At 37.0% G+C, this 19,113-nt stretch overlaps 1 protein-coding gene across 17 annotated transcripts in view; it reads left to right on the plus strand.

Moving 5' to 3' along the window:
- ASXL3 (ASXL transcriptional regulator 3) overlaps window positions 1-19,113 on the plus strand; it is a 126,702-nt gene that overhangs the window by 97,742 nt on the left and 9,847 nt on the right. For 16 of the 17 annotated variants that reach the window (XM_064385094.1, XM_064385088.1, XM_064385145.1 and 13 more), the window contains 3 exons: window positions 9,542-9,638; window positions 10,109-10,214; window positions 15,980-17,921. In XM_064385094.1, coding sequence (XP_064241164.1) covers window positions 9,542-9,638; window positions 10,109-10,214; window positions 15,980-17,921 — 2,145 coding nt within the window. Of the gene's footprint in view, window positions 1-9,539; window positions 9,639-10,094; window positions 10,215-15,979; window positions 17,922-19,113 lie in introns of those variants that run through there. The other variant, XM_064385180.1, reaches the window with a different exon arrangement.

A 19,113-nucleotide genomic window follows, 5' to 3' on the forward strand; every position in this document is an offset into this window, starting at 1 on the left:
GTAATGGCATACTTGAACAGTCAGCAGTATTCTATAGGAAATGGAGAAACTTACTCAATTATTTTCATACTAGAAATACATGCGAGTTCACTTAAAAGTATTTTGCAGATGGATAGAAGTTAAGTTTTATAATTGCCATGTATTATTTAACAAGGACAGCTCTAGCTGTGGATAACTCCTTGACATAATTGGTTCCCAGGTCATTAGCCAAAGTAGTGAACAGGATAATGATTGTTTTGCATTCTTGTAGAGAATTTAGGCTTTTATAAGTGCAAGCAGGTCTTGTTAGTTTCTGAAGAATATGTCAGTCAGAACATGAGCAGTCCAGAGACTAACAGGAGCACACATAGTAATAAGTTCTGTTTTACTTTTTAGTACCTCATACTAAAATATCAGTATGGACAAAGTATATGGCCTTGTAATACTAGTCTCTGCAGCCATTCAGTATTTCCCAATGAGAGTTTCTGTCTCTTGGGCTTAATGAGAACTCTCTTCCAAAGGGTTGTCACACTCAGCCTCAAGGGAGAAAATATCTACCTTGGCTTTTAACATGGCTCAGGCTATCAACTGCTAGTAAAAAAGTTGTTAATGAATAAGTAAGGGTCCTTCCAACCATCATGAAGCATTACTGGTAACAGATACAATGGCTTTGTGTTTGAGAATGATGGCTCCAGAAACTGAGTGTAGTCTAAGGTTCTAATTGCATGCAGGCAAACTAAGCTATTATCTTATGAAATCACAGTGTTTCCAAAGGTCACTGTCCAAATGAGGGGCTCTTTCAGATATGAATCATGAGCTGTGGTCAGTTGTGTTAGACTGCATAGAGTGACTCCACTGGAAGGGCAATAAAAGGTTAGAAGCCTGGAAGCCAGAATGCAAGGACTGAGTCTTAAGCACCTTTCTTTGAAATTGGAGATTGACAATTGGTCAGGAGTTAAATATCTGCAAGAGCACTTTTTGTTTTCTTTTTAATGATCTTGTATTAGATGGCAATTTGGTACACCATCTTGAAGTAGAAAACATGGCAAAAAAGGAAAATTTATCTCCTTTATACTAAGGCAAAATCAGCATCTGCTTTTCTTTTGTATTGGCTAAAAGTTTTTTTGGCTGTTCAGTGGTGGAGAATTCACAGCCTCTCCCAAAGAAATCTAGTGCTTCATTGTTTTCACTGATAGAAAGCTTTTTCTCCGGGTCTGATCTGAATCTCTCTTGTTGCAATTCTGACTGGTACTCTTTGTTCTTTTTGGCATCTACATGTAGAGTGTGGAGATTGCTGTGTTCCTGTTTCTTTTTCTTGAGAAACAGCCCATAATAATGCAGTCTTTGTAGACCTAGTGCCTTAAGACTGTTCTTAGCCTTATTTATCTCCTTTGCATTTTGTATGGGTTCTGAGTTGCATCAGTCAGAATTGAATATATTGCTCCAGCTCAACTGGTAAGTAGCACCAAGGAGAGCAAAACTAATTTCTCTGCTTTTGCACAGTACTCCGCTTTCTAACTTAGATAGTTGTGCTCACCTTCTTTGCACTTGCATGGTTGACTTATATTCAGTTGTGAACAGTCCATCAATACAAGTACTTTGAACCATTGCATAGCCGCTTAATTTCCTCATTTTGCATTGTTCCAGTTCTGTGTTATAAAAGAGTGTCAGACTTCGTATTTGCCACTGTTGCAATGCCCTGCTTATCCCTGTTGTTTCCAAAGAAATTCACAAAACCATCAAGAGAATTCTGATCTCTCTGTACATGCTCTCTGACTGATAGTATTTTCAAATTACTTCCTTCTTTTTATCATGCCTCTGAATACACAGACTCCCAGTTGATAATAAATAAACAATAGTTCCCTAAGTAGAGTTCCGCGTAGTTCTTTGGTGACCTAATTCCAATTTATATATCCTGGCATTGCTTGAGAAAATCTTAAGCAACTCTGCATAGTTATGATCAAGATACACAACTTGTGCTGCTTCTCTTCTATCACAAGGCCATTTATGAGAAAATAAACTGATCTGATGTAACCTACTCTTGACAAATCTACATTGGCTGTTGCTCAACTCCTATTTAATTTTCAGGCAGTAGTGTATAGTGTGATACCTTACATGGACTTGGCAGTGCTGGTTAATGGTTGGACTCAGTGTTACAGATCTTTACCAACCAAAATGATCCTATGATTCTATCTTGTGCTTTAACCATTGCACATATTTTCCAAAGCATGAAGACAGAGGGAAGAAGCAAGGTATTTAAACACATGTTTCTTGGGTCAACTGAGAGGCTAGCACCTAACTTCTTCAAAATGTTTAAAGTCCCATAGATTCTGGGTTGTGTCTGCTCAGAATATGTCCACATGAGTATCTTAGGACAGCCTAGAGTATCACAAAAAAGAATGGGTTGTCTGTGCATAGGCCATGGAGTTCTGCAGCTGGCTAAGTCTGTAAGTCCTTAGCTGTTCCTATTCCCTTCTTTACATACAGGTGATACATATGTGCTATATATGTATAACTAGCATGTATAAGTTTGTACTCATCATTTCTTCAAAATCCATCTTTTAACAGTTCTGAAATAGATTTGTATCTGGACATTTAACAGGCTACACTACGATGATTTGAATGCATTTTAGTAATATTTGTTGAGCTCCTTGCCTGTTCAAAGAGTCAGTTCTGACCCTTTTACCTTTTGTTGCTGGAATTAATTGTATTAAGCACCTCAATCCAGTAGAATTGTGGTGAAGATTCATACAAAGAAAGAGGAAGTTTTAATATTAACTTTGTCTCTGTATTCCTCTAGTATTCCCCCAGTGTTGCACAGTGTACTTTTTCTTTCATCCTCTTCTTGCTTTTAATGTACTTACACAATTATTTCTTCTGGAGTTTGATGTGTCCCTTTCCAACTGTGTCTAATTTTGGCCCATTATACCATGTTCTGCTGTGGTATTCTTCCTTACTAAGTTGACCTCGTTTCCATTCCCTACATGCTGTGAGATCAACAGTGAGATCCTAACTAAGACAATGTGGTCTTATTGTACAATCCCCATTACTCCTTTGCAGGAGGCTTTGCACTCCATGTGGTCAGCATTGTTTATTTAAAGAACTGTGACAGGTTTTTTTTTTAACTCCTTTTTCACTAGCACCATGTTCTTCGGGATTCTTCCAACTAATTTAGGGAAGTATGCCTACTTAAATAATATTTTAAAAATTATTTTGTCATTTCTTTCTTTTCTTCTTTTTTCACAAACAAGCCTAATCTTTTATATTACTATCAGTCATGAATTATCAGATCATCTTTTTGCCACTTAAGTCAAAAATGTCAATTGTCAGCTAAATCTTCCAAGTCCTCCTACATACCATTTGCAGTTCTTGCACTAGTGTTCAACCATCAAAGACTGAAATAAATGTACCACTTCCATCACATTATCCTCTTCTTTAACCCCTCCTTTTATAAATAAATTTATTTTGGCAGTGGATCACAGAACAGGATTTATTTGAATTTGATTTGCCCATACTATTGGGCTGTGTATATAAATACAGCATTCAAATTCTGAAGAAACAAGCAAGTCTGTCTATAGACCATGTTCCTTTTCTCCACAAGGGCTGTTTTCAGTCACTGCTTAACCTTTTGTCATATCCCTAAACCTTCTTGGGGCATCACCATGTATTGAAGATGACAAAACCATTATGCCTTTAGGATTTATTAAACCACCACTTCATTATCAGTATATGTCTATCACTGCTGATAAAAATATCAACAAATCCCTAGGTTCCATGATGATTCCTACAGCCTCCTTGTCACTTCTGATCCTCTCAGTGTCATGTCTGGGTATATTTTTAGGGTGAAAGTGGAGGGACATCATGAACAGTAAAAATGGTAGGTTTTGCTGGTATCATGCCTACCAACACCTTCCTGAGGTTCATCACACAGTCTCTGTTGCCCTCATCCCCTCATTTCAGATGATGTAGGTCAAGTCAATACTTGAGCATAAAGCTCTCTAAAGTGTCTGCCTTCAGAATGTCAGTCACTAAAGTTGCTGTATCTTCAGATGCTCCATCTGCACTGTACAATAATCACAGGTCAGTGGAATGCTGGTGCCCAGCGCTGGAGAATCAAATTTGTTACAGATTCGTGTTACAAAACAGCGGTGGTGTCTCTTTGCACACATAAATACAATGTTGTGTTTCCTGTGTATTATATAAATGCTCCTAAATTTTTCATTTGTAATATTTTGGAATCTTTAATGCAAAAGCATCAAAATGTATTTTCTCATATCTTCCATCTTTTGTAGATAATTTCTTTTATGTACCTTTGGGAAAGTATGTGAATTATTGTTCTTCCCACTGATAAAATATAGAGATAGTAGCAATTTTTAGAAAGGGTATAAAAAATGAGTGATACTAGACCCTTCATTTAGATGAATCTTCATTTCCTTTGTTGATTTTTTTGATTGCTTTTATATTTGTATTTTTGGTTGGTTGGTTTTGGTTTTGTTTGGTATTTTTATTGTAAGGCTGAGAGGATTGGGATGGCTGGGCTATGAAAAAGATGGGGGGAAACTTCTTTGCAGGATGTGTTGCTGTGGGATTGAGAGGTAATGGTTTTAAACTGGAAGAGGGCTGATTCAGATTAGATATAAGGAAGAAAGGTTTGTATGAAGAAACCTGGAACACGTTCCCCATGGAGGTGGTGGGTGCCTCATGCTGGAAGTTTTCAAGGCCAGTTTGGATGAGGCTCTGAGACACGTGATGATGAATGTGTCCCTCTGATAGTTCACTGTGTCCCTGCTTATTGCAGAGGGGTTGGACTAGGTGACCTTTAAAAGATCACCTTCCAACTCAAACTATTCTATGATTCTAGTCAAATGGCATGATATTCACAGATAAGCTTCCATGTAAGAAATATTGTATACTACACAAGAACTGTGTACAGTGGGTCATTAGAAATTTTATAAATACATTAAGAGAATTTTGAGTCATTTGAAAAATATATAGAAATAATAGATTGGCTGGCCAATTCCTTGTCTTTCAAGATTCTAGCCAAAATCAGATAACCTACCAGTATACACCTAGGCAGCAATTGCTGTGTACTTATTAAACACCAATGTGCATCTTCAGGTTGAGCTAAAAAAATGAACCCTGCCTTATTTTCAGAAGAGAATTTTCAGTGGAATTTGGAGGAAAATAATTGAAGTAGTTGTTCCAGAAAGGTTACTCAGTTCATTCTGATAAGTATTTGACATTTACTTTGTAATGCAAATTGATGCTGGGTTTTAACAGATATGTTTTGGGGTTGGGTGGTTTTTTGTTTGCCTTCAATAAAAAGAGGAACTTTCAAACGCCATTGTGAATTGTGCGTGCATGAAAGTATTAATTAGAAAACATAATTCTAGCATTGTGCTTGATCAGAAAAACTCAGAAATTTAAAGCCCAACACAATGAAACATAAACTTTCCAAGAAATATTTGTTGTTCCAGGTCATTTACACACTGTCTCTGTTGGATGGCATTTTTTAAATACCATCAAAATTAACAGTGTATTTAAGAACTGCTTTATTGGCGTGTTTCTTCAAATTCTAATTTAAAGCTGGTGGTTAATTGCACTGTCTCTATCATCAGAGCTTAGAGAAGTGAATACACTCCATGGCTTCAAAATTTCCACTTGTTGATTCAGGTGAAAATGCATTCTCCAAGTGAAGTAAGAAAATATTTCAGTGGAGGTTGTTAGCTAACATTATAACAGGATGACCTCTTAGTCCTTCAAAGTTTAACAGAGCATAAAAGATGTTAGCCTGATTTCACATGACTAGGGTATTGAGAAAAAACATAAAACATCCATTTTAGTTTTGTTGTTTCTGATGGACTCTTTCAAAACAACTAGACATAAAATTACTTGGGTTTTGTCTGTTCTAACTTGTTCAAACTGTTTTTCACTGTGTAGAAATCTTTAAATGAACTGAAAATGGCTAAATGATTGAACTTTTTGTTAGTTTGGGTGGCGGTATCTGCTTTCTGCATAGTGCTTTATTCTTTCTAGAACATTTTCAAAATTTCTGTTTCATTTGCTTTATCTCTTTGGCCATTATGAGTTTCTTTAACGTTTTTGTCCTCACCCTTTTCTCTTTGAGCTTTTTCTGGTTGAATAAATCCTTCCTGTTCCATTCACACCAAATGTTTTCTTTGATCTCAAATTCCTAAGCAAGTTGGGTGAAGTCACTGGGGCTGCGCAACTCTTTATTTCTTCCATTTTTAACATTAGTGTCCAGATGTGTACCAGATCTGGATTATGATGTCTACTTTCATACATCCCTCTATAATGTTTAAGCCTGAAATGATTCTTTCATGTCATGTTAAAATACATCATTGTAAGCTTCTCCTCTAATTCATTAGTATGTTTCCACCTTCTGTATCATTAGATGCTCTTGTGTTTAGATTTTGGTTGTCCTAGCTACATAAATCTTCCATGAATTATGTAGACATGTGAACATGGGTCTCTGGAAAGACTCTTCTCTTCCAGTTCATCAGTGGCAATGACTACCATTCAGTCAGTCAGTGACTTCATGTTTAGTTTGTTGTTCTTACATTTCTTAACCTAAGCACCTTTAACATCATCTTTTCAATCTTTTGGACATAGTTCCCCAGTATTTGTAAGCTACTTCAGTTCATACTTAAAGTGGTCAATGAAGTATGCGTCTGGTTTTTTATACAGTTTACAAGTGGACTGTTACTCCATTGTTAGTTGACCTATAATAATTTTCTTCTTAGGTAATCAATATAATTCTCCCTTTTTGCTATTCTTTTGGGAGTTTGTTTCCCCTTCCTTTTTTTGTTTTACAGATACTTACTACTTGGAATTTTTTTCTGGTCCACAAGAACTAATCACCTTTACCCATGACCTTGCTAACTGTCATTTGCTTTCTGTTCTGAAGTTTCAGCCTGTGCTTTTTTCTCAGGTGAACTAGATCACATTTGAATTTGTTTGGACCTTTTCCTAGCATTTAGCTTGGGGTCAGTTTCTTTTTGAAACTTTGTTATGAGATTTGCACCCAAAAACTTGGCACTTTTTTTCTGAAGTATATTAGCCAACAAAAATAAAAGGTGGGGTAACTCTTCCTGCAAGGCTTCATTTTCTCCTGTCCTTACAACAACAGGGTTACAATGAAGCTAATACTGTTCTTGTATTCACATGGTAATAGAACTTGGCAGTCTTTATAATGCTCTTCATTTATGCAGTCTGGTGAAATAGCTCAATCACACTTGGCTGCAGTTTCAAATTATGTTTAATGCAATTTGATAGTGGATTGCTGCTGACAAGTGGCAATCTCTTTCCACCTATTATGGTACATTCCAACTTTGCATGAAATCTAATAGAGGTGTGACCTTAGAATAAGTTGGATAATTTTGCTCATTTAACAGAAAGTTATTGTCCACAAATCATTACTTTCCTATGAGATCTTTTCATCTGGCTGGTGATATGGCTACACTGTTTGTCAACAGCTGAGCCATGGAGTTTCAGGAGGTCCATACCTTTAAGACACAGCCTGCAGTTAAATGTGGTTAAATATTATTAGAATTTAATGTTTGTATTATTATTACTGTTTTTTTGCAAAACATTGCCAGGCTTAGAGAAAAAAGTCTTTAATTTAATGAAGATTGGAGTAGAATGTAAGTTGGCAAGTGAGTGTTTACATTTCATCTCCTTTTATGTTGAAACTTAAGGTAGCTTCAACACCTTTCTTAGAGGAACAAAGAGTTGTTTGTTTAGTAAGTTGTGATTCTTTTCTTTGTGACTTTGCATCTGACCTTTCTAGAAAATTGTGTAAGTGCTGGTTTTGACTATATAGTGGTTTGTTTGTTCAGGTGCAGGAGGGACTGCTATTTAAAAGTCCCTCTTTTATGTATTAATTGTGCAATTTAAGTATTTCTGGCAAAATTCATTTGTGCAGGAAGAAAATAATGTGTCATAGTAGTTTGATTTATACAATAAATGCATGCTTTTCTCACTTCACTGGTTTTATTATCTTGCTGCTTCTGCTGCATGTTTCACTGTTTCTTTCCAGTTTTCCTGTAGTTTCAGTATTAGTCATAGCCTACCTATAATTAATATGCATATGTTCCATAACCCACATCATGAGATGTACAGAAACATTACATATCCAGCCCACTTAAACCCAACTTCTCTGACATGTTGGCAAAACAATGCCATATAGCAGGAAAGCGCAGGCAGCAGCTCTGTAAGTTCATGTCCTGCTGAGGAACTCTGTACCACACACATATTTTCTTACTGTAATCAAATGCCTCTAGCAATGCCTGTTTTTCAGAGTCCATGCTAATTGCTATTTCTCTGGTTACTTCTTCACATCTTTCTGGTTTACTCCTCGGAGATAATTGTGGGACAGATGTCAGCTAGGCAACGAGTAAATTAACAAGGACTTCTTGAAATAGGGCCTCTATTGTCAGTGAAATATAGAGCTCCATGAGGTAACTGCATGGAAATATCATTCAATGTTTCTGGCATGCCTGTGTCTTTCTGGCACTTGTTTGAAACAGGCACTGAGAACTAGGGATATTACTTAGCTAAAACATCTGTTAATATGCTGGAAAAGTGCTGGATTTTACTGCTAGATTACAAATAGTGTTGTCAAACATTTATCACTTACTTGGAATGATGTAAAATAGTGAGAGTGCTTGTTCTAGCAACATTACCTCTACTGCTGTTTCCTTTCTTTTTAATTTTCTGGGGTTTTTTACTGTCTATTTATTTTGCTAGAGGTGATACCCACTGCTAATTTGTTTCATATAATTACTTATTTCAATTATTAGAATTCTTTTAGAAACAGAAATATCCTCACAAGCCTGAAAATATACATTAAGTTTTGTGGTAAAAAACAACTCAATAGTTGAATTGCTTTTAAAAATTATTGTGGAAAATACTGCGATTAAGACTTTCAGTGTTGTGTTATCATTGCATATTTGACAGATGTAGAAAATACAAATAATCCTGATGTTCTTCCACAGATTTTACTTTTTATGCCTATAAAATTATGAGTAGAGCTGTTTTCAGCTTCACTGATGAGTTTATATCAGTTATTTTGTTAAGAAATGCCTGTCACCCACTCTTTAGCCAATACAGCTTAATAGCTAGCATGAGTATTAGGTTCATTTTGAAACACCAAAGTTACTGTCTTCATTGCATTTAATTAATTTGTTTTGTACCATATTATAGGCAGATGCACAAGTACAATAATGATCTTGATTTTTGATAGCGTACAATGCCTCTAGACATAGTCTCAAGACAGGGCTGTGATTAAAGCACATCAATCAGTTGTGAACTGAGTTATCATCAGTAACACTTATGACTGAAGAGAGCACATTGATGCTGGATTGGTTCACTCCCATTTACAGTAACGACTAGCATGAAAATGCTGTTTTAGTAGCAGTCATTTTCTGTTCTTCCCACTGCCTACACTTCCCCCATTTCCCCTAATTGAAACTGTTTTGATGTGATCTCAGCTGACGCTGTTTGTGACACTGTCTTCTGCTACCATCGACTTATTTTCTAGATGGGGAGCGATGGAGTTTTGCGCCTCAGTAGCTCCGCTCTAAATAACGAGTTCTTCGCATATGCAGCGCAGGGGTGGAAACAGCGCCTGGCAGAAGGTAACTCTCTGCTTGCTCTCAGGTCTGCCCGAGGTTAATTGTTTATATGAAGAGTGTCTCTTTTTCTACATTTGAGAAATACTTTTAGAATAGAAACTGTAATAGACCAGTAATTCAGCAATAGAGAAATTGCTGATTCCATTTTGAATTTAGAGTACATTTTTGCAGCTTGCTGTGGCAGCTTATTTTGACAGTTAAAAAAAACCAAGTATTTTCATCACTGTCAGCCTTGGAAACATGAATGCATGCAACTAAACCCTGCCAATATACCTTTGAAATACTGATGGTATATGGTAAATTAAATCTTTCTACATCACTTTCCCTTTTGGTTTTCATTAATTTCATTTGGCATTGTTGGATGATTGTATCAGAAATCACTGTACATCATAATTTTATTTGAAATTTATAATTATCCATATTAAATTAATCCTTGACAACTTTTATTCAATATGTTAGTATTTGTTTTTTAGGAGAATTTACACCAGAAATGCAGTTGCGCATCAGACAAGAGATTGAAAAGGAAAAGAAAACAGAACCTTGGAAAGAAAAATTCTTTGAAAGGTTTTATGGTGAAAAGTAAGTACTGAAGCAAATAAAAGGATTTTTTTATATTTTCTTTTAGGAGGAAATGAAAATATAATTCTATGCTTCACATAGCATGGTCATATGCTGTAAAACTTAATAAAGCAGTTATCAAGAGCAGTCATTCCCCAGTATAAGAAACTCTGGGTAGAATTATAGTCGTGTGTCTGTACTTGCATTACAATTGCATTTTTAAAGAGTCATAAGTCATCCATAAAAATTCATTGCAGAGAGAGCTTAAGACACAAGCATGTGAATATTTTTTAATTATCTTCAAAAGATAGCATTAGGGCAATTCCTTCCTCCTCAAAATATAAATACAGCTTCTACAGACAAGAAGACCAGAAGCAATATTTCTGTAGTATGTTTTAATTTGTCTTATTTTTTCTAAGCTAGTTGCTACTAAAATCAAATAGAAGTTTTTTTTTATTTTTTGACTGAGATGGCCCATTGGCCTGAGAAGAATATATGACATCGAAAAATGCTAGCTAGAGACAGATGAAAGTGACAATGACTAATTTAATTTAGAAGCGAGATGCAAAGAATAAATAAATACCTTTAATGGACTAAAATTAAATATCACTACAGGTGTACAACTGGGGTAAGTCAGCACAATTTCATTGATGATGATGATACAGAGATGGCATTCTTCAGCAGCTGAATACTCAGTGTTTATCTTCTTTAAAAAAAACCAAAATTTAAGGAGATTAAAATCTTCCTAAAATCCAAGATTTTTTTTAAAAGTGAACTCATCAATACTTAGAATTATATCTCTGTTTTTAAAAATACTAAGAATTTACTATAAAATATAAACTAGCTATTTAACAATTACTGTTTTTTTATTTTTATTTTAAAGTATTTTTAAAGTATATCCCAGAATCACAAAATGGTAAGGTTGGAAGGGATCTGGTCCAAGCTTCCTGCTCAAACAGGGTCATCCTTGAGCATATGGCACAGGATTGCATTCAAGCAGTTTTCCAGTGAGGAAGACTCCACACCCTCTCTGGGCAATCTGTTCCAGTGCTCAGCCACTGCATAGTGAAGTTCTTCCTCACATTCAGGTGGAATTTCCTGTGCCTCAGTATCTGCCCATTGCCTCTTGTCTTATTGCCTGGCACCACCAAGAAGAGCCTGGCTACATCCTCTTGACATTCTCCCTTTAGGTACTTAGGTACTATAAAAATTGATGAGGTCTCCTTTCAGTTGCCTTTTCTCAAGGCTGAACAGATGCGCCTCCCTCAGCCTGTCCTCCTAAGAGAGATTCTCCAGGCCCTCAATCATCTTTGTTGCCCTCCACTGGACCATCTCTAGAAGCTCCATGTCTCTCTTGTACCAAGGAGCCAGAACTGAATACAGCACTCCACCAGTAGCCTCACCGGGGCACAGCAGAGAGGCAGGAGCACCTCCCCCAACCTGCTAGAATTCTCTTTGTAATGCTTCCAGAACACTGAGGGCACTGCTGGCTTGTGGACAGCTCGTTGTCCACCAGGATCCCATGTCCTTCTCTGCAGAGCTGCTTCCCAGTAGGTCAGCCCCCAGCCTGTGCTGCCTGGAGTTATTCCTCCCCAGATGCAGGACCCTGCCTGTCTCTCCCACCTCTCGGGGTCCTTCTGAAGGGCTGCACAGGCTCTGGTGTATCAGCCACTCGTCCCAGCTTTGTGTTGCCAGTGAACTTGCTGAGGAGGCATTTACCCCTTCATCCAAGTCATCGATGAGTAAGTTAAACAATATTGGGGGCCAGTATTGAACCTTGGGGGGCACCACTAGTGATGGGCCTCCAAATACAGCCTGTGCCACTGATTACAGCCTGCTGGGATCTGCCATTCAGTCAGTTCTCAATCTATCTCACTGCCTACTCAATCAAGTGTATGCATTATACTTAGCAGAAAAATTGTTCAGTTTTGTTCAATTGTTCAAAATTGTTCAATTGTTCGTCATTACATAAGTTGTCTTAGTTTTGCTGTCAGATGTTTTTCACTTAAGAAATCCAGAGCACAGGAACCCTTCATATAACTGATTGTCTTAAAGATTAACTAAAATGTTTCTGCAGTAAGAGTACTACTTCTCACAATCGGCTGTCTTGGACCACTGGGAAATGTAGTGAAAATGAGGCAAGAAATGGACAGATCCATTTTAGTATTTTATTTTGTGCACCATTGCTAGATGCTTTCCTTCCAGTGTATTTTTTCTACAGCACCCTATCTTTACATATAATGGAAATTCTAGGCTCTTAATGTGTCAGACTGTCTTATTGTAAAGTGCTTAATTTCTTAGTAAACAGCTTTGTGACTTCAGTTTAGTCCAGGTGTTGATCCTTTTAGTATCAAAAAATACTAGTTAGGTTTTCAGATAAAGAACATAATGGCTTTTCATTATGCATGTCAAAAGAAGAAACGATGATTAACCTTTCGTGGAGGAAAAGGCTGTGTAAGATACTGGTATAGGGCCTTCCACAAGAAGTAGAAATTTATTACCAGCAATGCAGGAGTTCTTCAGTCAAAAATGACTGTCACATGCACAGAGAATGATGCTCATAATTCTGCAGAGCCAGCAGTCCTGCTGTGCTGGCTGAATGCTGGATACCATGGTGCTTGGCAGATAATTGCTCAGTCTGTGATATGTCATTTGGTTTCATAGGTTTCTGACATCAACATTGTTATGCAAAATGTCATATTCCACATAATTTCCATTTTGACTGAAGTATTGAATCTGGTCCTCCCTGCCCTCTTCCCTGCTTGCATTGTTTCACTTGCATTCCTCTGCTTGGCTGTTGTGTAGGCAGATGTACTTTGCTGACTTAAGTACTTTTCCTCATTGTTTACTCACTGAATGGTAGCTTTTGCTGTAGCTTCCACCTTGTGTTGGCTCATGGGGCAGTCCTGTGCTGGGACAAGAGCTGGAGTCAGTGATCTTGTGGATCCTTTTCAATTCAGGATATGCTGTGATTCCATGATTCTCTTACCTTTTTTCACTTTGGTTTTTAAACTAGCTTTCAGTGTGATTGGTCTGTGTCTCTTTTCAGCCATGTTGATTTGACTGAACTAGCAGAATTTGTAAGCTTCCCTGAGCTGTTTCTCACATGCACTGTCTGCAAAATGAATCTGTCTTGCAGCCTAACTTGCTCACTTTGCAGAGTAGTATTTTTGCTCTGACTTCAATGAATTTGATCTTCTTATATTCCATAAGTAAATTCAAGTTTCACCTTCTGCATAGGGAAGGACAATTAATAGATGCAAAATCTCTGTAAGCATTTTTATGCACTCCACAGTTGATAGCAATCAAAGACTTCAGAGTGCTTTTTCCGTTTCCTAAGCATTGCATCTTGTGTTTGCTCTTTTCTATACCCAGGCTGTTTATCGTGGCACTGTCAGTTGCAGTTTACTTCCATCCATTTTTGTTCTTTTTCCACTTCTTCATGTTTGTTCATTTTTCCTCTCTCTTTTTTCAAAATACAAAATCATATTCTGTATTCATTTATCTAGGATCAGCTGATGCATGTTGATAGAAATCCACATTCTTCTGGCTTGTTGCCCTAAAATTGCAAGGGTTATACTCTATTATGCCAATATATTATCTCTTTTCTCACTTTTGAGAGTTACATGTCAGGATAGTACTATCAGCTAGATCAAAGCTTTAATTTTCAGTAGATCTCCTCCAAATTTTATTGCTGATTTAATCCTTTTCTTACTTTGGTTCTTCCCCACCCCCCCCCCCCCCCACCCCCCAGTACTATTTATCACAGCACTAGAATATCAGCATTCATATATCATTGACAAGCTTTTGGGTTTTGTTTTACTGGATGACTGAGTGCCCTTATTTTACCAGTTGAATCCTGTCCTTAGCACTTTCATTGAAATCTGCTTGCTGCTGCACTCATATTTTTGTGCTGTTTTGCAGACTTTGGGTGTCTTTTTCCTCTAAGAGAGAAGAAAGATCAGCTGTTTGTTTTGCAATCTGAGACTGCCTTAAACATGCTGATCTTGAGCCTTCTTTAGAAAGCCTTTTTCTTCAGTTTCTTCTTAAATGTAGTAGTATTTCCAATATTGAAAAAAAATTATTAAGATTCAGTACATGTTCTGCTGGCCTTTATCTGCTTTATCTTATTTCCCTTACAGTTCTTTATCTTCAGTATGTTACTAGAATCTGTGTATTTGTGTAGTGTCCATGTGACAGTTTCATTCACCTTTATCCTGTCCTTCATTTCTTTGCTGATTTTCAATCCATGAAGATAACCATCAAACAGTATCTTTTCATGATGTAACCCAGCTAGAGAAAATAGACCATTAATTCCGTTTTCAGTAATAGAGTGGATTTTTTTTCCCTTCCCATTTTCATGAGATAACTTTGGCTTTTTAACACAAGGAATTTTAGAGGAAGTTACTCATCACAACCCTGGAAAACTAAACTTTAGTCTCCTAAACTTACCACCTGAACTTAGACCATATGGGGAGCTTATAGTCTATGCAGAAGAAAAACACATCTTCTGAAATGCATTCAGTGTGGGAATTGTGAATTTGCTGCTCTGAATTGTTCTCTAGAGGATACTTCCTCAGCGTATTGATGGCAAAGAGAGACTTTTTTCATGATTAGTGTCTAGTAGTAGGCAATACTAATAATTAAGTGTGCTTTTTGGGATGCCAGTTCCAGTCTGGGTTGATTTGGGTCTTTTTTCTTGGGTTTACAGCTCTCACTGTAATACATCTGTTCAGTGTTTTTAAAATGCACAACCACAGATTTTGGGTTTTTTATGCGTTCTGTACTTTCATCTGAATAGGTCTTTGTATCTCTGTATCCTCTGGCTACACACTGACAAGCAATTTTGCTTCCATAGCTTCTGAATATTTTTTATGCTTGCTTGTTTCCATTTTATTCTTTATTTTCTGATTAAATTATAACAGAGATCTGTTTAGTAGATTAGAATATCCTTAAGACCATGAAATTTCTTTTAAGGCCTCCCACCAAGCTTTTGTGTATTTTCTACTATTATGGAATTGCTGAGGCATAAAGTCTGCTTGGAAAATCCTACTAAAGGTGCTGAGTGTCTGTGCTCCCACTGGCCTTAGAAGGAAATAAGGATGTCAGAATACATACATTTTTAAAACAACCTTTTTTTCATCTCTTGGCTGTAGTTTTGTTTTGGGGGTTTTTTTGGATGTTTTAATTCTGCTGACGTAATAGAACTTTATTTAAACAAGCACTTTCAGGATTAAAGATAAGAAAATCTTCAGAAGCACACATAGTATACATGGTTCCTTTGCACTTCATCCCTGAGAATGAATGGATAGATTCTAAATTTGTATCTTTTAGCTCCTTAAGAATGTTAAACTTCTTTCATGTTGCTGGCTGTGTTGACCGTAAAAGCAGGTGAAGGAGGGAAAAAGGGATTTCCTTTACAACTATTCCCACTAGAAGATGATGCAGTTGTGCATTTCTTCTGCAATGGATGCTATACCAGTGTTGCAGTGTTTAAAAAGCAAACAAACAAAAAACAAACAAAAAAAAAAAACAGGAATATAGACAGAGAGATTACTTATATTAAAAATATTAATGGTTTTTAATACTTGTAAGGAAATCTCAGTAGTTAGGTTTCTAAAATACATAAAATTGTACATAAATTAGCCACCACTTAAGCAAGCCAGTATTTTAAACTTAAAAATTTGTATTTTTTTGGAAATAAAAAATGTGGGTGAGAAAGGTTAGCCTATTCCCTTATTCTTAATGTGATGGAAATATCTAGTTTAATTTCTGTTTTTCTTTAGGTTGGGAATGTCAAGAGGAGAATCAAAGAAGCTCACTGCAGTGCAGAACAATGATGAAGATGAAAGCAATTCTTTGTGCAGATCTTCTGGCACACCTGGTCCTTCTAAGAAAGCAACCTTTGAGGATCAAGAGGAGAAAGGTGCTAAAGTTCAGCCTTTACCAGAGAGAGATTATAGTCCACCTCATTGTAGTATGGAACAGGTTCCTGTCAAGGATCTAACAGCAGATTCTGAGGATATACTGATACCTGAAGAATCAGTCATTCAGGAGGAAATTGCTGAAGAGGTCGAGACAAGTATTTGTGAATGCCAGGAGGAGAACCATAAGCCAGAACATGAGTTTTCTGAGGAGTCTGTAAGTCCAACTGGCACAAATGAGGAAACAGAGACAGTACAGCTTGCAGACAGCACTGAGTCCTGTGTCATGATGAATGATGTAACTGATACTGTATCTCGCATTGAAATTAAAGTAGAGTTGAAGTCAGAATGCCCTCAGGAGGAGATGTCAGTTGTGATAGATCAGCTGGAGGATAGCATATCACCAGCACAATCAGCTTCATCCACAAACTCTGTCAGCTGTACAGCTGAGAAGGATTCTGAGTCTGCAAAAGAGCTAATTGTGCCAGAAATGCAAAGTGCTGCTCTGGAAGGCTCCTTGCTCACTGGTGGAGGCATTGCAGTGGATATGGAGCTTCATAGCGACCCTGAGGAGCAGTTGTCTGAGAATGCTTGTATTTCTGAAACTTCCTTTTCCTCTGGAAGTCCAGAAGTTTGTATTGCCTCTCCTGGAGGAGACACTCAGTCAACTTCAGAGGAACCCTGTACTCCAGCATCTCTTGAAACAGCTTGCTCATCTGAAGTGTCCAATTCTGAAAATATTGAGGGTGATATTCAGCAAAAGGCCAGTGATGAAAACTTGAACACACCCTTAATGTCAGAAATCTCTCCGATGTCCACCTCACCTGTAACCTCAGAAGCATCTTTAATGTCAAATTTACCTTTAACATCAGAGGCATCACCAGCTTCTAATTTACCTTTAACATCAGAAACATCTCCAATGTCTGATTTGCCTTTAACATCAGAAACATCTTCAGTATCTTCTGTTCTTCTAACTTCTGAAACATTTGTGACAAATAGTTTGCCTCTTCCATCAGAGATATCACCAGTCTCTAATTCTCCAAGCAGTGAAAGACTTACACTGCAACAAAGGAAATCACCATGTTTGTTGGAAGACTCTCTTCCCACTCTGAAAGAAGAAAGCTCTGTCATTCCTAAGGTGGTTCAGGAAGAGAATCTTGTTCAGCCAAAACAACTTCAGAGTGCCCCCGAAAATATGAAAGTTGGTTCACTAACAATTATACCTGATACTTCAGCATTGGAAGAGTCCCAAAGCAAAAATATCAGTCATCAGCCATGTAAGTCACATTCTGAAATTGAGAAATCCTACATTGCATCCATCCCAGAACACACTCCTCCAGAGGTAATCAAAAATAAAAATCACAGTGTTCACCAAAGAGGTGACAAGAAAGGTACACTCTTACCCTCAGAGGTGTCTGTCTTATCAGAAGGATCACTTGGCAAAAATATCGAATTGCTTCCATCAAAGCCACATGATAAACTATATACCTCATCTCTAGAGAAAGTTACATTCTCTGAAGCATGCAGAAGTAAATCTCACAAGCTAACAGGCAGTACCCAAAGTCGTCTAGAGAGTTCACATTCTTCCAAGTCTTTAGAGCCCACAAAATCACCAGAAGCAAGAAATGAAAGTAGAGACACAGAGATCCCAAAGAGGAAAACAGCAGAACAGCATGGGTTTGGAATCTGTAAAGAGAAGAGAGCTAGAATAGATGATGATCTGCCTAATCGTAGTGCTTCATCAACAAGTCCATCCGATAAAGAACAGCCACCCAGAGAGGAGCCTCGAGTTCCACCCCTTAAGGTAAAGTAATAATAAACAGGGTGGCTTGGAAACAAAATGTTTATTATGTTTGTTACTATGAACTGGATACAGGCACAGTACATGCTATATGTTTTGGGGATGTATAAGGGTTGTTAGTACTGATGGTTTTGCTTTGCTATTACATTTCTACTCTGCCAAATTACTTCTGATACCGATATATCTAAAGTTGTTCAGTAGGAATCTTTGCTAAAAGATTGATTTTGTGTGTGGCAGAGCTCTCCAGGATCCATTGGTTCAATCCAATTGAAGATCATCCCCATCAGTCACATGCAGCACTTGTTTTTCTAATTTTGTGCTTGTTCCTATCTGTATTTTGTGCTTGTTCTTCTGTGGATGTCTTCTCCACCAAGCATGATTAATAAATGTTATCATAACCAGTACTTAGAAGAACAACCAGCACCTTAATCCAGCAAGAGAACCAAGAGCTAAAATAGTTGAAGATCCTTTTGCAAGCCCAAGGCTTGCAAATATATATATTTCAAGGCTGAAATGTAAGATTTCCCTGTAGAATTAACTGGAAACAGACCTATCAGGAGGAAGTATCTGATTTTTATATATATATATAGATACCTTTGTTAATGGCAAAGCGAAAGGGGAAAAAATGCACGACCTAAGCAAACACTTGTATGTGTATTATTCTGTGATGTAAGAAAGTATATTTCAGTTGAAAAGGGTTTTTTTGGTAACAGAGAGTTCTGCAGATTCAGTTTTTAATTTCGTACTTCATGACATCAGCCAAGTTTAAGATCCAATTTACTGTATTTAAGCCATTGACTTTGCAATACTAGTTCCTGATTATTCAGAAATGCCCTTTTCTGCTTTTATTTTTAACTTCTGCAGTCACTGAACATTGTTAATATGGCTGGGAGGCCAAATAGACTAATAGGTTCTAATCACTAGTGCAGAAGCATATTTCAGATAATTTATTTTTAAGAGCAGTGATGCAATTGGAAGTTAGCCCTGTTCTGAGTTTAGTGATATTCTTTCATATTTGGAAGGTTCTATCTAGCCTAATAAATTCTAATAACTCTCTAAGCATAAAGGAAATAGATCACTAGGGAATAAAGAAAGGTCATTACTTTAATAATAATAAAAAAATAACCAAGCACTTAGAGCTCTAGGAGTTCTGGTAATGCAAAGTGGAAACTGAAAATAGTTGCTATTGAAACTG

The sequence above is a fragment of the Passer domesticus genome, chromosome 1, assembly GCF_036417665.1.
Source record: "Passer domesticus isolate bPasDom1 chromosome 1, bPasDom1.hap1, whole genome shotgun sequence".
Classification (NCBI taxonomy): Eukaryota; Metazoa; Chordata; class Aves; order Passeriformes; family Passeridae; genus Passer; species Passer domesticus.